This window comes from Neoarius graeffei, chromosome 15 (assembly GCF_027579695.1).
Source record: "Neoarius graeffei isolate fNeoGra1 chromosome 15, fNeoGra1.pri, whole genome shotgun sequence".
NCBI classification, from domain to species: Eukaryota; Metazoa; Chordata; class Actinopteri; order Siluriformes; family Ariidae; genus Neoarius; species Neoarius graeffei.
In genome coordinates this window covers 29,259,168-29,281,927 of record NC_083583.1, presented here as the reverse complement: position 1 = coordinate 29,281,927, position 22,760 = coordinate 29,259,168, and the positions used below count along the sequence as shown (strand labels likewise).

At 41.1% G+C, this 22,760-nt stretch overlaps 1 protein-coding gene across 2 annotated transcripts in view; it reads right to left on the bottom strand.

Annotated features, from left to right (window-relative positions):
- Positions 1-22,760, bottom strand: part of cemip (cell migration inducing hyaluronidase 1) — a 365,428-nt gene that overhangs the window by 119,322 nt on the left and 223,346 nt on the right. For both annotated transcript variants that reach the window (XM_060941115.1, XM_060941116.1), the window contains exon 14: positions 17,938-18,143. In XM_060941115.1, the coding sequence (XP_060797098.1) occupies positions 17,938-18,143 (206 nt within the window). The remainder of the gene's footprint in view (positions 1-17,937; positions 18,144-22,760) is intronic.

Below are 22,760 nucleotides of genomic sequence, written 5' to 3'. Positions count from 1 at the left end.
AAAGTAGTAGGAAAACTTGTCCTGATTCACACAATGTGTCTACCTAAACGATAGGATTTACGGTTTTTGAATGACAAGCCTCAAAGTGAGGAGAGCACAGGTGAGCGGCCTCATTGACTCCCAGTATAAACGTTGCTGAAAAGTCACTCGTTTTTAACTCCCTGTAGCGTCCTCATTTTTAACAATACAAACAAAAAAATACATCATTTTATTCAGGAGACCCTTCTAGCGCTCACTGTGAAAGAATTTTGTGAATAGCTGCTTCCGTTGTCGAGTTATTTGTCATTGTTCGAGGCCTGGTCCTTCATAAAAAAAACAGTAGAAAACTCCAGCCCTTGTGTGTCAGCCTCACCTTAGCCGCCCACTTTATTAGGAACACTTCTGTTCGTACATACAAACTACAAACACTCTTCTTAGAGTTTAGAGTTTATTTTATTTTTAAAAGGGACAGTGCACAAATTAAACATTATCCTTGTGTTAAGGACAGATGTCTGTCCCAGGTTATAGCAGTACATGCTAATTTCCGCCTGTAGTCACTTTGGTCATACTCTTGAATAGGTCTTCTTCATGATGGCTGCTGTCTCGAGCACACACACGATCATTGCATTGAAACATCATTGCGGGTCACACATTCACGGCCAGCGAACATGCGTGAGCGAATTGCTTCGCGCACTGCATCCTCTCACAATTTCCCCCGGGGAATTGTCCGGTCTAGTGTTATATTTGTTACTCTTCCTACACAAATTTTGATTTCGAGTAACACAATAACCGTACGTCGCACACAGACAAACAATGTATCAAAACGTGCGGCTTGATCAGACTCGCTATGCTATTACTTTTCTCTATAGAATACGATTTTTTCGCGACGTAGTCGCGAAAAAATCGTCCAAAAAACCCCATTCATTTCTATGGAATTAATTGAAAAAAAAGCACTTTTTCAACGTTTTTCAAACGTCCGCTGCTCTGGCATGCTTTCACCTAGAGACGTGATTCAAACTCTAAAACGTAGGAAAACTTCTCCTCTGTGGATCTGGCATTCAACTTTTCTGCTAGGTTCTACACTTTCGGATCAGTCCCGGGTCAAACGCCATGTGGTTTCTGGGAGAAAATCCGGCTTTTGAATGGGTGTCTATTGCGTTACACACCAGTGGACCTCGTTAAGGTCAGAGTGGAGAGAGGTTCAAAAAAAAGGTCAAACTTTCTCGCTTAAACTCTGTTTTCAGCCACAAATTTAACTCTACAGACATGATTTTCTCAAAAGTAGTAGGAAAACTTGTCCTGATTCACACAATGTGTCTACCTAAACGATAGGATTTACGGTTTTTGAATGACAAGCCTCAAAGTGAGGAGAGCACAGGTGAGCGGCCTCATTGACTCCCAGTATAAACGTTGCTGAAAAGTCACTCGTTTTTAACTCCCTGTAGCGTCCTCATTTTTAACAATACAAACAAAAAAATACATCATTTTATTCAGGAGACCCTTCTAGCGCTCACTGTGAAAGAATTTTGTGAATAGCTGCTTCCGTTGTCGAGTTATTTGTCATTGTTCGAGGCCTGGTCCTTCATAAAAAAAACAGTAGAAAACTCCAGCCCTTGTGTGTCTTAGCCTCACCTTAGCCGCCCACTTTATTAGGAACACTTCTGTTCGTACATGCAAACTACAAACACACTTCTTAGAGTTCAGAGTTTATTTTATTTTTAAAAGGGACAGTGCACAAATTAAACATTATCCTTGTGGTAAGGACAGATGTCTGTCCCAGGTTATAGCAGTACATGCTAATTTCCGCCTGTAGTCACTTTGTTCATACTCTTGAAAAGCTCTTCTTCATGACGGCTGCTGTCTCGAGCACACACATGATCATTGCATTGAAACATCATTGCGGGTCACACATTCACGGCCAGCGAACATGCGTGACCGAATTGCTTCGCGCACTGCATCCTCTCACAATTTCCCCCGGGGAATTGTCCGGTCTAGTGTTATATTTGTTACTCTCCCTACGCAAATTTCGATTTCGATTAACTCAATAACCGTACGTCGCACACAGACAAACAATATATCAAAACGTGCGGCTCGATCGGACTCGCTATGCTATTACTTTTCTCTACAGTTTACGATTTTTTCGCGACGTAGTCGCGAAAAAATCGTCCAAAAAAACCCCATTCATTTCTATGGAATTAATTTGAAAAAAAGCACTTTTTCAACGTTTTTCAAACATCCGCTGCTCTGGCATGCTTTAACCTAGAGACGTGATTCAAACTCTAAAACGTAGGAAAACTTCTCCTCTGTGGATCTGGCATTCAACTTTTCTGCAAGGTTCTACACTTTCGGATCAGGCCCGGCTCAAACACGATGTGAGTTCTGGGAGAAAATCCGGCTTTTGAATGGGTGTCTATTGCGTTACACACCAGTGGACCTCGTTATGCTCAGAGTGGAGAGAGGTTAAAACAAAAGGTCAAACTTTCTCGCTTAAACTCTGTTTTCAGCCACAAATTTCACTCTACAGACATGATTTTCTCAAAAGTAGTAGGAAAACTTGTCCTGATTCACACAATGTGTCTACCTAAACGATAGGATTTACGGTTTTTGAATGACAAGCCTCAAAGTGAGGAGAGCACAGGTGAGCGGCCTCATTGACTCCCATTATAAACGTTGCTGAAAAGTCACTCATTTTTAACTCCCTGTAGCGTCCTCATTTTTAACAATACAGACAAAAAAATTACATCAGTCTATTCAGGAGACCCTTCTAGCGCTCACTGTGAAAGAATTTTGTGAATAGCTGCTTTCGTTGTCGAGTTATTTGTGATTGTTCGAGGCCTACTCTTTGCAAAACACAGTAGACACCTGACATAATCTTGTGTGTGTTTCTTAACTCTCCTGTTCAGGCCCGTCACCATGCCAATTGGGGCCAGTGACGGGGCAGAGGGAAAAGCTGTCTCAAGCACAAACACAAATCATGCTCAAAATTTCAAACTTAAACTGTTTTCAGCCACAAATTTCACACCACAGACATAATTTTCTCAAAAGTAGTAGTCACACTTGTCCCAAAAAAAACCCATTCATTTCTATGGAATTAATTGGAAAAAAAAAGCACTTTTTCAAACATCCGCTGCTCTGAGAAACTGAGAGGAGGGCAGCCGACAGGCCTCACCTTAGCCGCCCACTTTATTAGGAACACTTCTGTTCGTACATACAAACTACAAACACTCTTCTTAGAGTTTATTTTATTTTTAAAAGGGACAGTGCACAAATTAAACATTATCCTTGTGGTAAGGACAGATGTCTGTCCCAGGTTAAAGCAGTACATGCTAATTTCTGCCTGTAGTCACTTTGTTTATACTGTTGAATAGCTCTTCTTCATGACGGCTGCTGTCTCGAGCACACACACAATCATTGCAGTGAAACATCATTCCGGGTCACACGTTCACGGCCAGCGAACATGCGTGAGCGAATTGCTTCGCGCACTGCATCCTCTCACAATTTCCCCCGGGGAATTGTCCGGTCTAGTATTCATTTTGTTACACTACTTTTTACTCCTACGCATATTTTGATTGGTAATAACTCACTAACCGTTCATCGGACACAGGCAGGCCATATATCAAAACGTGCGGCTAGGTCGGACTCGGCGTGCTATTACTTTTCCCGATATTCAGTCAAACCCTCTAGCGCCACCAACGGCTCAAGTCTCAGTCACATTTCTTCTTGTAACTTTTCAACCATTGGTCCGATTTTCGAAAACTTGGTGTCTTTGGAATCCTTGGGTCCAGACGAATCCAACGCACCCTATGACGTCATTTTCCGCCCGCCTACTTTTCCCGCCATTTTGAATTTATTCTTATTCATCTTCCGTGCAAATTTTTGATTGCGAATAACTCATTAACCGTACCTCGCACACGGGCAAGCTGTATATCAATACGTGCGGCTCGATCGGACTCGGTGTCCTATTGCTTTGTATGGTATTCTCTTTAACTCTCTAGAACCACCAACGGCTCAAAGTCTCAGCTACAGTACATTTCCCATTAATTTCTATGGACTTCTTGGCAAACTATGGATTGCGAATATCTCATTAACCGTACATCGCACACGGGCAAGCGATATATCAAAACGTGCAGCTCGGTCGGACTCGGTGTCCTGCTGCTTTGAACGTTACTCACTCAAACTCTCTAGCGCCACCAACGGCTCAAAGTCTCAGGTAAATTTCCCATTCATTTCTATGGACTTCTTGGCAAACTAGCTGCCTCTTGGGTGGTGCTTTCACATCGAGGCCTGGCTACACGCACTGCATCACTCTCGCGATTTCCCGCAGGGGAATTGTCTAGTGTTATATTTGTTACTCTTCCTACGCAAATTTCGATTTCGATTAACTCAATAACCGTACGTCGCACACAGACAAACAATATATCAAAACGTGCGGCTCGATCGGACTCGCTATGCTATTACTTTTCTCTATAGAAAACGATTTTTTCGCGACGTAGTCGCGAAAAAATCGTCCAAAAAAACCCCATTCATTTCTATGGAATTAATTTGAAAAAAAGCACTTTTTCAACGTTTTTCAAACATCCGCTGCTCTGGCATGCTTTCACCTAGAGACGTGATTCAAACTCTAAAACGTAGGAAAACTTCTCCTCTGTGGATCTGGCATTCAACTTTTCTGCTAGGTTCTACACTTTCGGATCAGTCCCGGGTCAAACGCCATGTGGTTTCTGGGAGAAAATCCGGCTTTTGAATGGGTGTCTATTGCGTTACACACCAGTGGACCTCGTTAAGGTCAGAGTGGAGAGAGGTTCAAAAAAAAGGTCAAACTTTCTCGCTTAAACTCTGTTTTCAGCCACAAATTTCACTCTACAGACATGATTTTCTCAAAAGTAGTAGGAAAACTTGTCCTGATTCACACAATGTGTCTACCTAAACGATAGGATTTACGGTTTTTGAATGACAAGCCTCAAAGTGAGGAGAGCACAGGTGAGCGGCCTCATTGACTCCCAGTATAAACGTTGCTGAAAAGTCACTCGTTTTTAACTCCCTGTAGCGTCCTCATTTTTAACAATACAAACAAAAAAATACATCACTTTATTCAGGAGACCCTTCTAGCGCTCACTGTGAAAGAATTTTGTGAATAGCTGCTTCCGTTGTCGAGTTATTTGTCATTGTTCGAGGCCTGGTCCTTCATAAAAAAAACAGTAGAAAACTCCAGCCCTTGTGTGTCAGCCTCACCTTAGCCGCCCACTTTATTAGGAACACTTCTGTTCGTACATACAAACTACAAACACTCTTCTTAGAGTTTAGAGTTTATTTTATTTTTAAAAGGGACAGTGCACAAATTAAACATTATCCTTGTGTTAAGGACAGATGTCTGTCCCAGGTTATAGCAGTACATGCTAATTTCCGCCTGTAGTCAATTTGGTCATGCTCTTGAACAGCTCTTCTTCATGATGGCTGCTGTCTCGAGCACACACACGATCATTGCATTGAAACATCATTGCGGGTCACACGTTCACGGCCAGCAAACATGCGTGAGCGAATTGCTTCGCGCACTGCATCCTCTCACAATTTCCCCCGGGGAATTGTCCGGTCTAGTGTTATATTTGTTACTCTTCCAACACAAATTTTGATTTCGAGTAACACAATAACCGTACTTCCCACACAGACAAACAATGTATCAAAACGTGCGGCTCGATCGGACTCGTTATGCTATTACTTTTCTCTACAGAAAACGATTTTTTCGCGACGTAGTCGCGAAAAAATCGTCCAAAAAAACCCCATTCATTTCTATGGAATTAATTGAAAAAAAGCACTTTTTCAACGTTTTTCAAACGTCCGCTGCTCTGGCATGCTTTCACCTAGAGACGTGATTCAAACTCTAAATTGTAGGAAAACTTCTCCTCTGTGGATCTGGCATTCAACTTTTCTGCTAGGTTCTACACTTTCGGATCAGTCCCGGGTCAAACGCCATGTGGTTTCTGGGAGAAAATCCGGCTTTTGAATGGGTGTCTATTGCGTTACACACCAGTGGACCTCGTTTAGCTCAGAGTGGAGAGAGGTTCAAAAAAAAGGTCAAACTTTCTGGCTTAAACTCTGTTTTCAGCCACAAATTTCACTCTACAGACATGATTTTCTCAAAAGTAGTAGGAAAACTTGTCCTGATTCACACAATGTGTCTACCTAAACGATAGGATTTACGGTTTTTGAATGACAAGCCTCAAAGTGAGGAGAGCACAGGTGAGCGGCCTCATTGACTCCCAGTATAAACGTTGCTGAAAAGTCACTCGTTTTTAACTCCCTGTAGCGTCCTCATTTTTAACAATACAAACAAAAAAATACATCATTTTATTCAGGAGACCCTTCTAGCGCTCACTGTGAAAGAATTTTGTGAATAGCTGCTTCCGTTGTCGAGTTATTTGTCATTGTTCGAGGCCTGGTCCTTCATAAAAAAAACAGCAGAAAACTCCAGCCCTTGTGTGTCAGCCTCACCTTAGCCGCCCACTTTATTAGGAACACTTCTGTTCGTACATACAAACTACAAACACTCTTCTTAGAGTTTAGAGTTTATTTTATTTTTAAATGGGACAGTGCACAAATTAAACATTATCCTTGTGTTAAGGACAGATGTCTGTCCCAGGTTATAGCAGTACATGCTAATTTCCGCCTGTAGTCACTTTGGTCATACTCTTGAATAGGTCTTCTTCATGATGGCTGCTGTCTCGAGCACACACACGATCATTGCATTGAAACATCATTGCGGGTCACACATTCACGGCCAGCGAACATGCGTGAGCGAATTGCTTCGCGCACTGCATCCTCTCACAATTTCCCCCGGGGAATTGTCCGGTCTAGTGTTATATTTGTTACTCTCCCTACGCAAATTTCGATTTCGATTAACTCAATAACCGTACGTCGCACACAGACAAACAATATATCAAAACGTGCGGCTCGATCGGACTCGCTATGCTATTACTTTTCTCTACAGTTTACGATTTTTTCGCGACGTAGTCGCGAAAAAATCGTCCAAAAAAACCCCATTCATTTCTATGGAATTAATTTGAAAAAAAGCACTTTTTCAACGTTTTTCAAACATCCGCTGCTCTGGCATGCTTTAACCTAGAGACGTGATTCAAACTCTAAAACGTAGGAAAACTTCTCCTCTGTGGATCTGGCATTCAACTTTTCTGCAAGGTTCTACACTTTCGGATCAGGCCCGGCTCAAACACGATGTGAGTTCTGGGAGAAAATCCGGCTTTTGAATGGGTGTCTATTGCGTTACACACCAGTGGACCTCGTTATGCTCAGAGTGGAGAGAGGTTAAAACAAAAGGTCAAACTTTCTCGCTTAAACTCTGTTTTCAGCCACAAATTTCACTCTACAGACATGATTTTCTCAAAAGTAGTAGGAAAACTTGTCCTGATTCACACAATGTGTCTACCTAAACGATAGGATTTACGGTTTTTGAATGACAAGCCTCAAAGTGAGGAGAGCACAGGTGAGCGGCCTCATTGACTCCCATTATAAACGTTGCTGAAAAGTCACTCATTTTTAACTCCCTGTAGCGTCCTCATTTTTAACAATACAGACAAAAAAATTACATCAGTCTATTCAGGAGACCCTTCTAGCGCTCACTGTGAAAGAATTTTGTGAATAGCTGCTTTCGTTGTCGAGTTATTTGTGATTGTTCGAGGCCTACTCTTTGCAAAACACAGTAGACACCTGACATAATCTTGTGTGTGTTTCTTAACTCTCCTGTTCAGGCCCGTCACCATGCCAATTGGGGCCAGTGACGGGGCAGAGGGAAAAGCTGTCTCAAGCACAAACACAAATCATGCTCAAAATTTCAAACTTAAACTGTTTTCAGCCACAAATTTCACACCACAGACATAATTTTCTCAAAAGTAGTAGTCACACTTGTCCCAAAAAAAACCCATTCATTTCTATGGAATTAATTGGAAAAAAAAAGCACTTTTTCAAACATCCGCTGCTCTGAGAAACTGAGAGGAGGGCAGCCGACAGGCCTCACCTTAGCCGCCCACTTTATTAGGAACACTTCTGTTCGTACATACAAACTACAAACACTCTTCTTAGAGTTTATTTTATTTTTAAAAGGGACAGTGCACAAATTAAACATTATCCTTGTGGTAAGGACAGATGTCTGTCCCAGGTTAAAGCAGTACATGCTAATTTCTGCCTGTAGTCACTTTGTTTATACTGTTGAATAGCTCTTCTTCATGACGGCTGCTGTCTCGAGCACACACACAATCATTGCAGTGAAACATCATTCCGGGTCACACGTTCACGGCCAGCGAACATGCGTGAGCGAATTGCTTCGCGCACTGCATCCTCTCACAATTTCCCCCGGGGAATTGTCCGGTCTAGTTAGGATGCAGTGCTGCAGCACAGCAACCTATGGGCTCCCCTAGGGGAGCCCATAGGTTGCAGTGCAAAGCACTGCAACTATTGTTCTTCTACGTGTTTCTTTTTATTATTATTATTTTTATTTTTATTTTTATTATTCCTACGCAAATTTTGATTTCGAATAACTCAATAACCGTACGTCGCACACAGACAAACAATATATCAAAACGTGCGGCTCGATCGGACTCGCTATGCTATTACTTTTCTCTATAGATTGCGATTTTTTCGCGACGTAGTCGCGAAAAAATCGCCCAAAAAAACCCCATTCATTTCTATGGAATTAATTGAAAAAAAAGCACTTTTTCAACGTTTTTCAAACATCCGCTGCTCTGGCATGCTTTCACCTAGAGACGTGATTCAAACTCTAAAACGTAGGAAAACTTCTCCTCTGTGGATCTGGCATTAAACTTTTCTGCTAGGTTCTACACTTTCGGATCAGTCCCGGCTCAACCGCCATGTGGTTTCTGGGAGAAAATCCGGCTTTTGAATGGGTGTCTATTGCGTTACACACCAGTGAAGGTCATTATCTTAGAGTGTAGACAGTTTGAAAAAAAAGGTCAAACTTTCTCGCTTAAACTCTGTTTTCAGCCACAAATTTCACTCTACAGACATGATTTTCTCAAAAGTAGTAGGAAAACTTGTCCTGATTCACACAATGTGTCTACCTAAACGATAGGATTTACGGTTTTTGAATGACAAGCCTCAAAGTGAGGAGAGCACAGGTGAGCGGCCTCATTGACTCCCAGTATAAACGTTGCTGAAAAGTCACTCGTTTTTAACTCCCTGTAGCGTCCTCATTTTTAACAATACAAACAAAAAAATACATCATTTTATTCAGGAAACCCTTCTAGCGCTCACTGTGAAAGAATTTTGTGAATAGCTGCTTCCGTTGTCGAGTTATTTGTCATTGTTCGAGGCCTGTCCCTTAGCAAAATTCAGCAGACACCTGACAAACTCTTGTGTGTGTTTTTTAACCTGCTCAGGCCCTTTACCATGCCGACTGGCTTCAGTAAGCGAGCACAGAGGGGAGGGGCCGGCTGTCTCAAGCACACACATGAATCATGGCATTGTAGCTTCATAGCAGGTCACACAACCGTACGTCGCACACAGACAAACAATATATCAAAACGTGCGGCTTGATTGGACTCGCTATGCTATTACTTTTCTCTACAGAATACGATTTTTTCGCGACGTAGTCGCGAAAAAATCGTCTCAAAAAACCCCATTCATTTCGATGGAATTAATTGAAAAAAAAGCACTTTTCCAACGTTTTTCAAACATCCGCTGCTCTGGCATGCTTTCACCTAGAGGCATGATTCAAACTCTAAAACGTAGGAAAACTTCTCCTCTGTGGATCTGGCATTCAACTTTTCTGCTAGGTTCTACACTTTCGGATCAGTCCCGGGTCAAACGCCATGTGGTTTCTGGGAAAAAATCCGGCTTTTGAATGGGTGTCTATTGCGTTACACACCAGTGGACCTCGTTAAGGTCAGAGTGGAGAGAGGTTCAAAAAAAAGGTCAAACTTTCTCGCTTAAACTGTGTTTTCATCCACAAATTTCACTCTACAGACATGATTTTCTCAAAAGTAGTAGGAAAACTTGTCCTGATTCACACAATGTGTCTACCTAAACGATAGGATTTACGGTTTTTGAATGACAAGCGTCAAACTGAGGACAGGGCAGCTGACAGGCTTCATTGAAACCCATTGTAAACTTGAGAGAAAAGTCACTCGTTTTTAAATCGCTCTAGTGTCGTTATTTTTAAGAGTACAAACAAAAAAATACATAATTTTATTCAGGAGACCCTTCTAGCGCTCACTGTGAAACAATTTTGTGAATAGCTGCTTCCGTTGTCGAGTTATTTGTCATTGTTCGAGGCCTGGTCCTTCATAAAAAAAACAGTAGAAAACTCCAGCCCTTGTGTGTCAGCCTCACCTTAGCCGCCCACTTTATTAGGAACACTTCTGTTCGTACATACAAACTACAAACACTCTTCTTAGAGTTTAGAGTTTATTTTATTTTTAAAAGGGACAGTGCACAAATTCAACATTATCCTTGTGTTAAGGACAGATGTCTGTCCCAGGTTATAGCAGTACATGTGAGCGGCCTCATTGACTCCCAGTATAAACGTTGCTGAAAAGTCACTCGTTTTTAACTCCCTGTAGCGTCCTCATTTTTAACAATACAAACAAAAAAATACATCATTTTATTCAGGAGACCCTTCTAGCGCTCACTGTGAAAGAATTTTGTGAATAGCTGCTTCCGTTGTCGAGTTATTTGTCATTGTTCGAGGCCTGGTCCATAGCAATTTACAGCAGACACCTGACATAATCTTGTGTGTGTTTCTTAACTCTCCTGTTCAGGCCCATCACCATGCCAATTGGGGCCAGTGACGGGGCAGAGGGAAAAGCTGTCTCAAGAACACACACTTCATGCTGAAAATTTCAAACTTAAACTGTTTTCAGCCACAAATTTCACACTACAGACATAATTTTCTCAAAAGTAGTAGTCACACTTGTCCCAAAAAAAACCCATTCATTTCTATGGAATTAATTGGAAAAAAAGCACTTTTTCAACGTTTTTCAAACGTCCGCTGCTCTGGCATGCTTTAACCTAGAGACGTGATTCAAACTCTAAAACGTAGGAAAACTTCTCCTCTGTGGATCTGGCATTCAACTTTTCTGCAAGGTTCTACACTTTCGGATCAGGCCCGGCTCAAACACGATGTGAGTTCTGGGAGAAAATCCGGCTTTTGAATGGGTGTCTATTGCGTTACACACCAGTGATGGTCGTTAATCTTAGAGTGTAGGCGGCTTCAAAAAAAAGCTCAAACTTTCTCGCTTAAACCGTGTTTTCAGCCACAAATTTCACTCTACAGACATGATTTTCTCAAAAGTAGTAGGAAAACTTGTCCTGATTCACACAATGTGTCTACCTAAACGATAGGATTTACGGTTTTCGAATGACAAGCCTCAAAGTGAGGAGAGCACAGGTGAGCGGCCTCATTGACTCCCAGTATAAACGTTGCTGAAAAGTCACTCGTTTTTAACTCCCTGTAGCGTCCTCATTTTTAACAATACAAACAAAAAAATACATCATTTTATTCAGGAGACCCTTCTAGCGCTCACTGTGAAAGAATTTTGTGAATAGCTGCTTCCGTTGTCGAGTTATTTGTCATTGTTCGAGGCCTGGTCCTTCATAAAAAAAACAGTAGAAAACTCCAGCCCTTGTGTGTCAGCCTCACCTTAGCCGCCCACTTTATTAGGAACACTTCTGTTCGTACATACAAACTACAAACACTCTTCTTAGAGTTTAGAGTTTATTTTTTTTTAAACCGTGTTTTCAGCCACAAATTTCACTCTACAGACATGATTTTCTCAAAAGTAGTAGGAAAACTTGTCCTGATTCACACAATGTGTCTACCTAAACGATAGGATTTACGGTTTTTGAATGACAAGCCTCAAAGTGAGGAGAGCACAGGTGAGCGGCCTCATTGACTCCCAGTATAAACGTTGCTGAAAAGTCACTCGTTTTTAACTCCCTGTAGCGTCCTCATTTTTAACAATACAAACAAAAAAATACATCATTTTATTCAGGAGACCCTTCTAGCGCTCACTGTGAAAGAATTTTGTGAATAGCTGCTTCCGTTGTCGAGTTATTTGTCATTGTTCGAGGCCTGGTCCTTCATAAAAAAAACAGTAGAAAACTCCAGCCCTTGTGTGTCAGCCTCACCTTAGCCGCCCACTTTATTAGGAACACTTCTGTTCGTACATACAAACTACAAACACTCTTCTTAGAGTTTAGAGTTTATTTTATTTTTAAACCGTGTTTTCAGCCACAAATTTCACTCTACAGACATGATTTTCTCAAAAGTAGTAGGAAAACTTGTCCTGATTCACTCAATGTGTCTACCTAAACGATAGGATTTACGGTTTTTGAATGACAAGCCTCAAAGTGAGGAGAGCACAGGTGAGCGGCCTCATTGACTCCCAGTATAAACGTTGCTGAAAAGTCACTCGTTTTTAACTCCCTGTAGCGTCCTCATTTTTAACAATACAAACAAAAAAATTCATCATTTTATTCAGGAGACCCTTCTAGCGCTCACTGTGAAAGAATTTTGTGAATAGCTGCTTCCGTTGTCGAGTTATTTGTCATTGTTCGAGGCCTGGTCCATAGCAATTTACAGCAGACACCTGACATAATCTTGTGTGTGTTTCTTAACTCTCCTGTTCAGGCCCATCACCATGCCAATTGGGGCCAGTGACGGGGCAGAGGGAAAAGCTGTCTCAAGAACACACACATCATGCTCAAAATTTCAAACTTAAACTGTTTTCAGCCACAAATTTCACACTACAGACATAATTTTCTCAAAAGTAGTAGTCACACTTGTCCCAAAAAAAACCCATTCATTTCTATGGAATTAATTGGAAAAAAAGCACTTTTTCAACGTTTTTCAAACGTCCGCTGCTCTGGCATGCTTTAACCTAGAGACGTGATTCAAACTCTAAAACGTAGGAAAACTTCTCCTCTGTGGATCTGGCATTCAACTTTTCTGCAAGGTTCTACACTTTCGGATCAGGCCCGGCTCAAACACGATGTGAGTTCTGGGAGAAAATCCGGCTTTTGAATGGGTGTCTATTGCGTTACACACCAGTGGCCCTCGTTATGCTCAGAGTGGAGAGAGGTTAAAACAAAAGGTCAAACTTTCTCGCTTAAACTCTGTTTTCAGCCACAAATTTCACTCTACAGACATGATTTTCTCAAAAGTAGTAGGAAAACTTGTCCTGATTCACAGAATGTGTCTACCTAAACGATAGGATTTACGGTTTTTGAATGACAAGCGTCAAACTGAGGACAGGGCAGCCGACAGGCTTCATTGAAACCCATTGTAAACGTGAGAGAAAAGTCACTCGTTTTTAAATCGCTCTAGTGTCGTTATTTTTAAGAGTACAAACAAAAAAATACATAATTTTATTCAGGAGACCCTTCTAGCGCTCACTGTGAAAGAATTTTGTGAATAGCTGCTTCCGTTGTCGAGTTATTTGTCATTGTTTGAGGTCTGGTCTGTGGTAAAACACAGCCCAAAATTCAAGACCTTGTGTGTTTTAGCTCATTGACATGCATTATAAACGGGATAGAAAAGTCACTCGTTTTTAAATCGCTCTAGTGTCGTTATTTTTAAAACTACAAACAAAAAAATACATCATTTTATTCAGGAGACCCTTCAAGCGCTCACTGTGAAAGAATTTTGTGAATAGCTGCTTCCGTTGTCGAGTTATTTGTCATTGTTTGAGGCCTGGTCCTTCATAAAAAAACAGTAGAAAACTCCAGCCCTTGTGTGTCTTAGCCTCACCTTAGCCGCCCACTTTATTAGGAACACTTCTGTTCGTACATACAAACTACAAACACTCTTCTTAGAGTTTAGAGTTTATTTTATTTTTAAAAGGGACAGTGCACAAATTAAACATTATCCTTGTGGTAAGGACAGATGTCTGTCCCAGGTTATAGCAGTACATGCTAATTTCCGCCTGTAGTCACTTTGTTCATGCTCTTGAATAGCTCTTCTTCATGATGGCTGCTGTCTCGAGCACACACACAATCATTGCATTGAAACATCATTGCGGGTCACACATTCACGGCCAGCGAACATGCGTGACCGAATTGCTTCGCGCACTGCATCCTCTCACAATTTCCCCCGGGGAATTGTCCGGTCTAGTGTTATATTTGTTACTCTTCCTACACAAATTTTGATTTCGAGTAACACAATAACCGTACGTCGCACACAGACAAACAATGTATCAAAACGTGCGGCTCGATCGGACTCGCTATGCTATTACTTTTCTCTATAGAATACGATTTTTTCGCGACGTAGTCGCGAAAAAATCGTCCAAAAACACCCCATTCATTTCTATGGAATTAATTGAAAAAAAAGCACTTTTTCAACGTTTTTCAAACATCCGCTGCTCTGGCATGCTTTCACCTAAAGACATGATTCAAACTCTAAAACGTAGGAAAACTTCTCCTCTGTGGATCTGGCATTCAACTTTTCTGCTAGGTTTTACACTTTCAGATCAGGCCCGGTTCAAACGCCATGTGGTTTCTGGGAGAAAATCCGGCTTTTGAATGGGTGTCTATTGCGTTACACACCAGTGAGGGTCATTAAGCTTAGAGTGCAGACAGTTTGAAATAAAAGCTCAAACTTTCTCAATTAAACCGTGTTTTCAGCCACAAATTTCACTCTACAGACATGATTTTCTCAAAAGTAGTAGGAAAACTTGTCCTGATTCACACAATGTGTCTACCTAAACGATAGGATTTACGGTTTTTGAATGACAAGCCTCAAAGTGAGGAGAGCACAGGTGAGCGGCCTCATTGACTCCCAGTATAAACGTTGCTGAAAAGTCACTCGTTTTTAACTCCCTGTAGCGTCCTCATTTTTAACAATACAAACAAAAAAATACATCATTTTATTCAGGAGACCCTTCTAGCGCTCACTGTGAAAGAATTTTGTGAATAGCTCCTTCCGTTGTCGAGTTATTTGTCATTGTTCGAGGCCTGGTCCTTCATAAAAAAAACAGTAGAAAACTCCAGCCCTTGTGTGTCAGCCTCACCTTAGCTGCCCACTTTATTAGGAACACTTCTGTTCGTACATACAAACTACAAACACTCTTCTTAGAGTTTAGAGTTTATTTCATTTTTAAAAGGGACAGTGCACAAATTAAACATTATCCTTGTGGTAAGGACAGATGTCTGTCCCAGGTTATAGCAGTACATGCTAATTTCCGCCTGTAGTCACTTTGTTCATGCTCTTGAATAGCTCTTCTTCATGACGGCTGCTGTCTCAAGCACACACACAATCATTGCATTGAAACATCATTGCGGGTCACACGTTCACGGCCAGCAAACATGCGTGAGCGAATTGCTTCGCGCACTGCATCCTCTCACAATTTCCCCCGGGGAATTGTCCGGTCTAGTGTTATATTTGTTACTCTTCCTACACAAATTTTGATTTCGAGTAACACAATAACCGTACGTCGCACACAGACAAACAATGTATCAAAACGTGCGGCTCGATCGGACTCGCTATGCTATTACTTTTCTCTATAGAATACGATTTTTTCGCGACATAGTCGCGAAAAAATCGTCCAAAAAAACCCCATTCATTTCTATGGAATTAATTGAAAAAAAAGCACTTTTTCAACGTTTTTCAAACGTCCGCTGCTCTGGCATGCTTTCACCTAGAGACGTGATTCAAACTCTAAAACGTTGGAAAACTTCTCCTCTGTGGATCTGGCATTCAACTTTTCTGCTAGGTTCTACACTTTCGGATCAGTCCCGGGTCAAACGCCATGTGGTTTCTGGGAGAAAATCCGGCTTTTGAATGGGTGTCTATTGCGTTACACACCAGTGGACCTCGTTAAGGTCAGAGTGGAGAGAGGTTCAAAAAAAAAGGTCAAACTTTCTCGCTTAAACTCTGTTTTCAGCCACAAATTTCACTCTACAGACATGATTTTCTCAAAAGTAGTAGGAAAACTTGTCCTGATTCACACAATGTGTCTACCTAAACGATAGGATTTACGGTTTTTGAATGACAAGCCTCAAAGTGAGGAGAGCACAGGTGAGCGGCCTCATTGACTCCCAGTATAAACGTTGCTGAAAAGTCACTCGTTTTTAACTCCCTGTAGCGTCCTCATTTTTAACAATACAAACAAAAAAATACATCATTTTATTCAGGAGACCCTTATAGCGCTCAGTGTGAAAGAATTTTGTGAATAGCTGCTTCCGTTGTCGAGTTATTTGTCATTGTTCGAGGCCTGGTCCTTCATAAAAAAAACAGTAGAAAACTCCAGCCCTTGTGTGTCTTAGCCTCACCTTAGCCGCCCACTTTATTAGGAACACTTCTGTTCGTACATACAAACTACAAACACTCTTCTTAGAGTTTAGAGTTTATTTTATTTTTAAAAGGGACAGTGCACAAATTAAACATTATCCTTGTGTTAAGGACAGATGTCTGTCCCAGGTTATAGCAGTACATGCTAATTTCCGCCTGTAGTCGCTTTGGTCATACTCTTGAATAGGTCTTCTTCATGATGGCTGCTGTCTCGAGCACACACACGATCATTGCATTGAAACATCATTGCGGGCCACACATTCACGGCCAGCGAACATGCGTGAGCGAATTGCTTCGCGCACTGCATCCTCTCACAATTTCCCCCGGGGAATTGTCCGGTCTAGTGTTATATTTGTTACTCTTCCTACACAAATTTTGATTTCGAGTAACACAATAACCGTACGTCGCACACAGACAAACAATGTATCAAAACGTGCGTCTCGATCGGACTCGCTATGCTATTACTTTTGTCTACAGAATACGATTCTTTCGCGACGTAGTTGCGAAAAAATCGTACAAAAAAAGCCCATTCATTTCTATGGAATTAATTGAAAAAAAAGCACTTTTTCAACGTTTTTCAAACATCCGCTGCTCTGGCATGCTTTCACCTAGAGACGTGATTCAAACTCTAAAACGTAGGAAAACTTCTCCTCTGTGGATCTGGCATTCAACTTTTCTGCTAGGTTCTACACTTTCGGATCAGTCCCGGGTCAAACGCCATGTGGGTTCTGGGAGAAAATCCGGCTTTTGAATGGGTGTCTATTGCGTTACACACCAGTGGACCTCGTTAAGCTCAGAGTGGAGAGAGGTTAAAAAAAAAGGTCAAACTTTCTCGCTTAAACTCTGTTTTCAGCCACAAATTTCACTCTACAGACATGATTTTCTCAAAAGTAGTAGGAAAACTTGTCCTGATTCACACAATGTGTCTAACTAAACGATAGGATTTACGGTTTTTGAATGACAAGCGTCAAACTGAGGACAGTGCAGCTGACAGGCTTCATTGAAACCCATTGTAAACGTGAGAGAAAAGTCACTCGTTTTTAAATCGCTCTATTGTCGTTATTTTTAAGAGTACAAACAAAAAAAAACATAATTTTATTCAGGAGACCCTTATAGCGCTCAGTGTGAAAGAATTTTGTGAATAGCTGCTTCCGTTGTCGAGTTATTTGTCATTGTTCGAGGCCTGGTCCTTCATAAAAAAAACAGTAGAAAACTCCAGCCCTTGTGTGTCTTAGCCTCACCTTAGCCGCCCACTTTATTAGGAACACTTCTGTTCGTACATACAAACTACAAACACTCTTCTTAGAGTTTAGAGTTTATTTTATTTTTAAAAGGGACAGTGCACAAATTAAACATTATCCTTGTGTTAAGGACAGATGTCTGTCCCAGGTTATAGCAGTACATGCTAATTTCCGCCTGTAGTCGCTTTGGTCATACTCTTGAATAGGTCTTCTTCATGATGGCTGCTGTCTCGTGCACACACACGATCATTGCATTGAAACATCATTGCGGGCCACACATTCACGGCCAGCGAACATGCGTGAGCGAATTGCTTCGCGCACTGCATCCTCTCACAATTTCCCCCGGGGAATTGTCCGGTCTAGTTATTATTATTATTATTATTTCAATATTTGCAGCTCTCTTACCTGCAGTCCTGCCGTGGTTTGGCCACGTAGCCTGGGTATGTGCCTTCTGTGATGTCTCTGCACATCCTGCTGTCTCGGTCAGAGGGAAGTAGAGTGCTGGCCTTGATCAACAGGCCGAGACAGTGCTCGAACGTGTTCCTCTCCTCTGGGCCATCCTCGGTAAAGAAACAGTGGCCCAGAGCGTCATAGCCCACCACATCTTTTACCTGTAACACAGATGAAGATGTCAGTGTGAGTAATGGTCTCTGATGAAAAGTGTTCAGCCTATCATCAGAAGATATTTGATGATCTGATAATGTTTCAGCCATCTGTGGCCAGAAGTCAAGTAGAATGTACCTGGCATTGCTCTCTATGTGGGAAAGATGGCATATTCTCTCCCCTGTCGATTAGAGCGAGAATAACAATCATGGCATCTGTAAGGTCATGTATATGGAGGCAGCCTGAAAAAGAAATGTTGGCAGAGCTGCACCTTGTCTCAGAGGAAGCAGGTTCGAGCCCTCATGCTCCATACTTGTAGCTGTAAACGTGTTTCTGGCTGCATAATGGTCTAACAGGTAGCATTGCCCAGGTTCGATCCTCAGCTTGGGTTACTGTCTGTGTGGATGAGTGTGTGAATGTGTGTACATGGTGCACTATGATGGACTTGTGTCCTTTCCAGGGTGTATTCCCACTTGTGTATTCCCTGGTGTTCAGGGGCAGACTGGCAATCTGTGCATTCTGGAAAAGTCCAGAACGGCTGTCCGGTCTACGGCCGTCGGCCCTGTTCAATAACCAAAATTTTCAGTCTATCAACTAACAACAGGTGGCGCTAAGACAATAATTTATCTGTCAATCATTATTCCATAGGCCTAAAAGCCAACAAAGAAGAGTAACATTAGTGTCTGTCAACAGAAAGATGGCAAGCAGAAAACGTAAGGAAAAAGGTGGATGGGAAAAGTTAAAACAAAAGAAAGTGAAGTCACTTGAAGAAGATGCTTCAAAATGTAGAAAGCTCACAGAGCTTTTTGGCAGCAGTGCAACTGCAAGCAGCAGTAACGTTCATGTCACGTTATCACCGAGCGAGACTGAGAACCAGGTGGACATCCAACCTGACCAACCACATGCTGATGATGATAGTCATGATGAGGGGCAGGCAGCTGAGGGAATTTCACCGGAGGAGGAGGTACTGGTAAGTGACAACGACATAAACCCATAGCATAAAACAGGTTACGTAAAGGCCACTCATAGACCCCTCTCATAGTAGGCCAATCTTCTATTAACTGGATTTGCAGTGTGATGATGAGAAATATGTGGTTTATTGCTGTCAAAACAAACATGTAACTACCAAGCAAGCCAATTATAAATAGATAGGCAAGCACAAATGGCCGCGATTTCATATGTTCACCTCTGCATAATTCATGCAGATTAGGCTCTTTACGTTCAAGAGAACCAAAGCTCTAGCCTATCATTGGTGACTGACCCCTTGAAAATAGTTCCTCCAGGAACGATGACTTTTCAGTTGTCAAGACAACGGAAAAACTAAAATACAAAAACAGAAAGATACGTCACAATGCTCTTGTGCACAAAACAAAATGCTCTTGTATTTTCGTTTTTCCGTTGTCTTGACAACTGAAACGTCATCGTTCCTGGAGGAACCATTTTCAAGGGGTCAGTCACCAAAGGGTTAACCAAAAGTTTGAGGGGGAGAAGTGTTTTCCATTTTGGCACTATTTATCTTTGTCTTCTCTTTCGTGGTGCGTGGTGGAATGTCTGTGGAATAGGCTACAAATGTTGTTTGAAGGATGATTGGTTGAATGGTATCATAACTAATCACAGCAGCATTGCATTGTGCAATTTGTTAATAGTCTAATTTTAGATCTGTCAGGCTTACCTACCAAAAAAATCAGCATAATATTAAAACTATAAAATGTGTCAAGCAGGCTAATTCTTACACAGAATAGACCTAAAAGGCTAATAATGTCATTGGGATTTAGGAAAAACCTCCAAATCTGTTTTATTCTTCTTGTCTGTAGCCTAGGTATCAAATGCTATGTTTATCCAAAGTTTTGGCTGGTTTTTAAAAATAGAATTTTGAGGTATAAGTACAGGTTTAAAGGCTGTCATTCCAAATAATACTATTAAACAAATGTTAATCAAGCATATGTCAGTGCGAAGGGTGTGAAGGGTTTTCCTAGATGCCATTGCATAGTTTAGATATAATCAACAATAGCATTAGCATCGAACTTCATCTTTTCAATTGTTTGTTTATTCAGGTTGAAGATAGTGACAGCTCAAAAGATGACAGGGAGAGTCCAGGAAAGTGCCAGAATGAGGGATCAGTGCCCCAATATTTCAGCCGCCCCAGTTCAGACAGTTACAGCCTGGAGCCGTTTTTCAGTTACCACCCCCAGCAAAAGCCCAAAAACCTGTCTCTACAAAGATTGTTCAGCTGTAGAGATGGTACTAACCGTAAATGGCTTACATACTGTGAGGAGAATCACACACTGTATTGTCTGTAATATCTCATCTCATTATCTCTAGCCGCTTTATCCTTCTACAGGGTCGCAGGCAAGCTGGAGCCTATCCCAGCTGACTACGGGCGAAAGGCGGGGTACACCCTGGACAAGTCACCAGGTCATCACAGGGCTGACACATAGACACAGACAACCATTCACACTCACATTCACACCTACGGTCAATTTAGAGTCACCAGTTAACCTAACCTGCATGTCTTTGGACTGTGGGGGAAACCGGAGCACCCGGAGGAAACCCACGCGGACACGGGGAGAACATGCAAACTCCACACAGAAAGGCCCTCGCCGGCCCCGGGGCTCGAACCCAGGACCTTCTTGCTGTGAGGCGACAGCGCTAACCACTACACCACCGTGCCGCTGTCTGTAACATATTTCTCTTTAAAATGCAAGCATAGAAGTGACTGTAAAATAGCAGTATAAAAGACAATGTCTATGTTCATTTTTGTTTAGGAGATGCAAGTGATGTTTAGTCCTTCTTGAATATTAGGTGTTCTTGAGTTCTTGAATAAACAATCATAAATAGTTCATCTGTGTGGGTTTTGTTATGACAGACAATATACCACTATAGCACTTTACTATAGCACTATAGTATAGTATACTATAGTATAGTGGGCCTATTTGGGGGGAAAGTCCAGGGCCGTTTTTTGGTTCCAGTCCGTCCCTGCCGGTGTTACCAGGATATGCTCCGGATGTACCGCAAGCCTGATCAGGATAAAGTGGTTATTAAAGATTAATGAATGAATGAAATTTCTGATGAACCAGTGTTTACGGTTTGTGTTAGAGAGACTCATAATATACAGCAGCATCCAAGAATCTACCACCACGAGCCAAGTGATTTATATTATCAGGTCTAAGGATGTCCCACTAGAGCACTTGTGCTCTCATAGCAATGGTCCTCTAAACTGGAACATGCAAATAGAGGCAATTTGTTGTACAGTACATTAAATGTACAGTATGGTGACAAAGGATGCATTAATGTCCACGCATTTGATACATCAACGTAATACAAATATCAAATTAAACTTGAGAATGGTGAGCTTTCTAGTAGGCATATCAGGTAAAAATTTAAATTCAACCTAAATTGCTTGAAACTGCTCCCATTGAATTCAGAATTGAATACAGAACAACATGCTTTTTTCAGAATTAAAATATGTTTATCTGTTCTTGAGATATTACTAATCAAAGATTGAAAAAGCGGCTTAATTTTTAGAAAACTGCCGTAATATTGTGCATTAGGATCACACGGTCCAAAATGGGCCTCATTAACAAATGAGATCAAATGTTTTTTCTTAATAACTTTTCTATTTTTCGAGATATTTACATGGAAATTTGCAAGTACATAGATGGTTGTATACGGGATACAAAGTTTGAAAAATGAGTAAAAACCGATTATGTAAATCAGTATTTAATTAGTATAAATTATGCAAATTAGGTAAAATGTCATATCCGTACACTCAATAAAAAAAAGTAATAAAAGAATATTTATAATACCTTTGTGCTCTGTAAGCCTTTGTATTTCTCAAAAGTAGAGCCTACTCATGTTTATATGAAAGAATATAAATGATAATATTCACAGCTTTCAAGGCAAACCTCAAAAAAAACTGTGTGATCCACATTCAATAAACAATTCCAATTAATTTAATTCAAATCGATACTTGCATTTCTGACTTCCAGTTTTTTTAAATCTCATTCCGACCACTAAGATCTCAATATTTTTCACCACAACAACTACATTTATATTCTAAAATAGTTATTTATTCACATGAATCAGTTTGATTTGAAAAAAATAAGTAGGTAAAGCTTTGAAAACTCACTTCAAAGTCTCCCATGAAGCGTAACATCAAAACGAGCAGATGGAAAATTTTGCTGAATACTTCATCAGAAACAGTGAGAGAGAGCGAGAGAACATCCCCATGAAAGTTATCTGATTAATATTCACTAGTAATCCAGTCAGAAACCGATCAGAAGAGAGAGAGCCTGAACACTTTTCCGTGACTCAAAAAGCACCGGCAGTTTCCCAACGTCACACGAGCAGAGAGGGCACTCTATTACCAACTTCAACCTGCCGTTACTCCCAAAGTACTGAACCGATCTTAACGAGATACATTTCTTTGGAAAGCCAAAATTATCCGCTTTTTAATGATGGTATTCACGATACAAAATATTCAAGAGTTAAGCAATGACGGTTTTGGAAACTTAGATGAGCGTCTGCATGAACAATTTTCACAGCACGTCCAGTAAACATCTGATATGCTTATTTCTAGGGATCCATGTTAATGTCATGGTGAAATCCTCCAAATATGCACCATA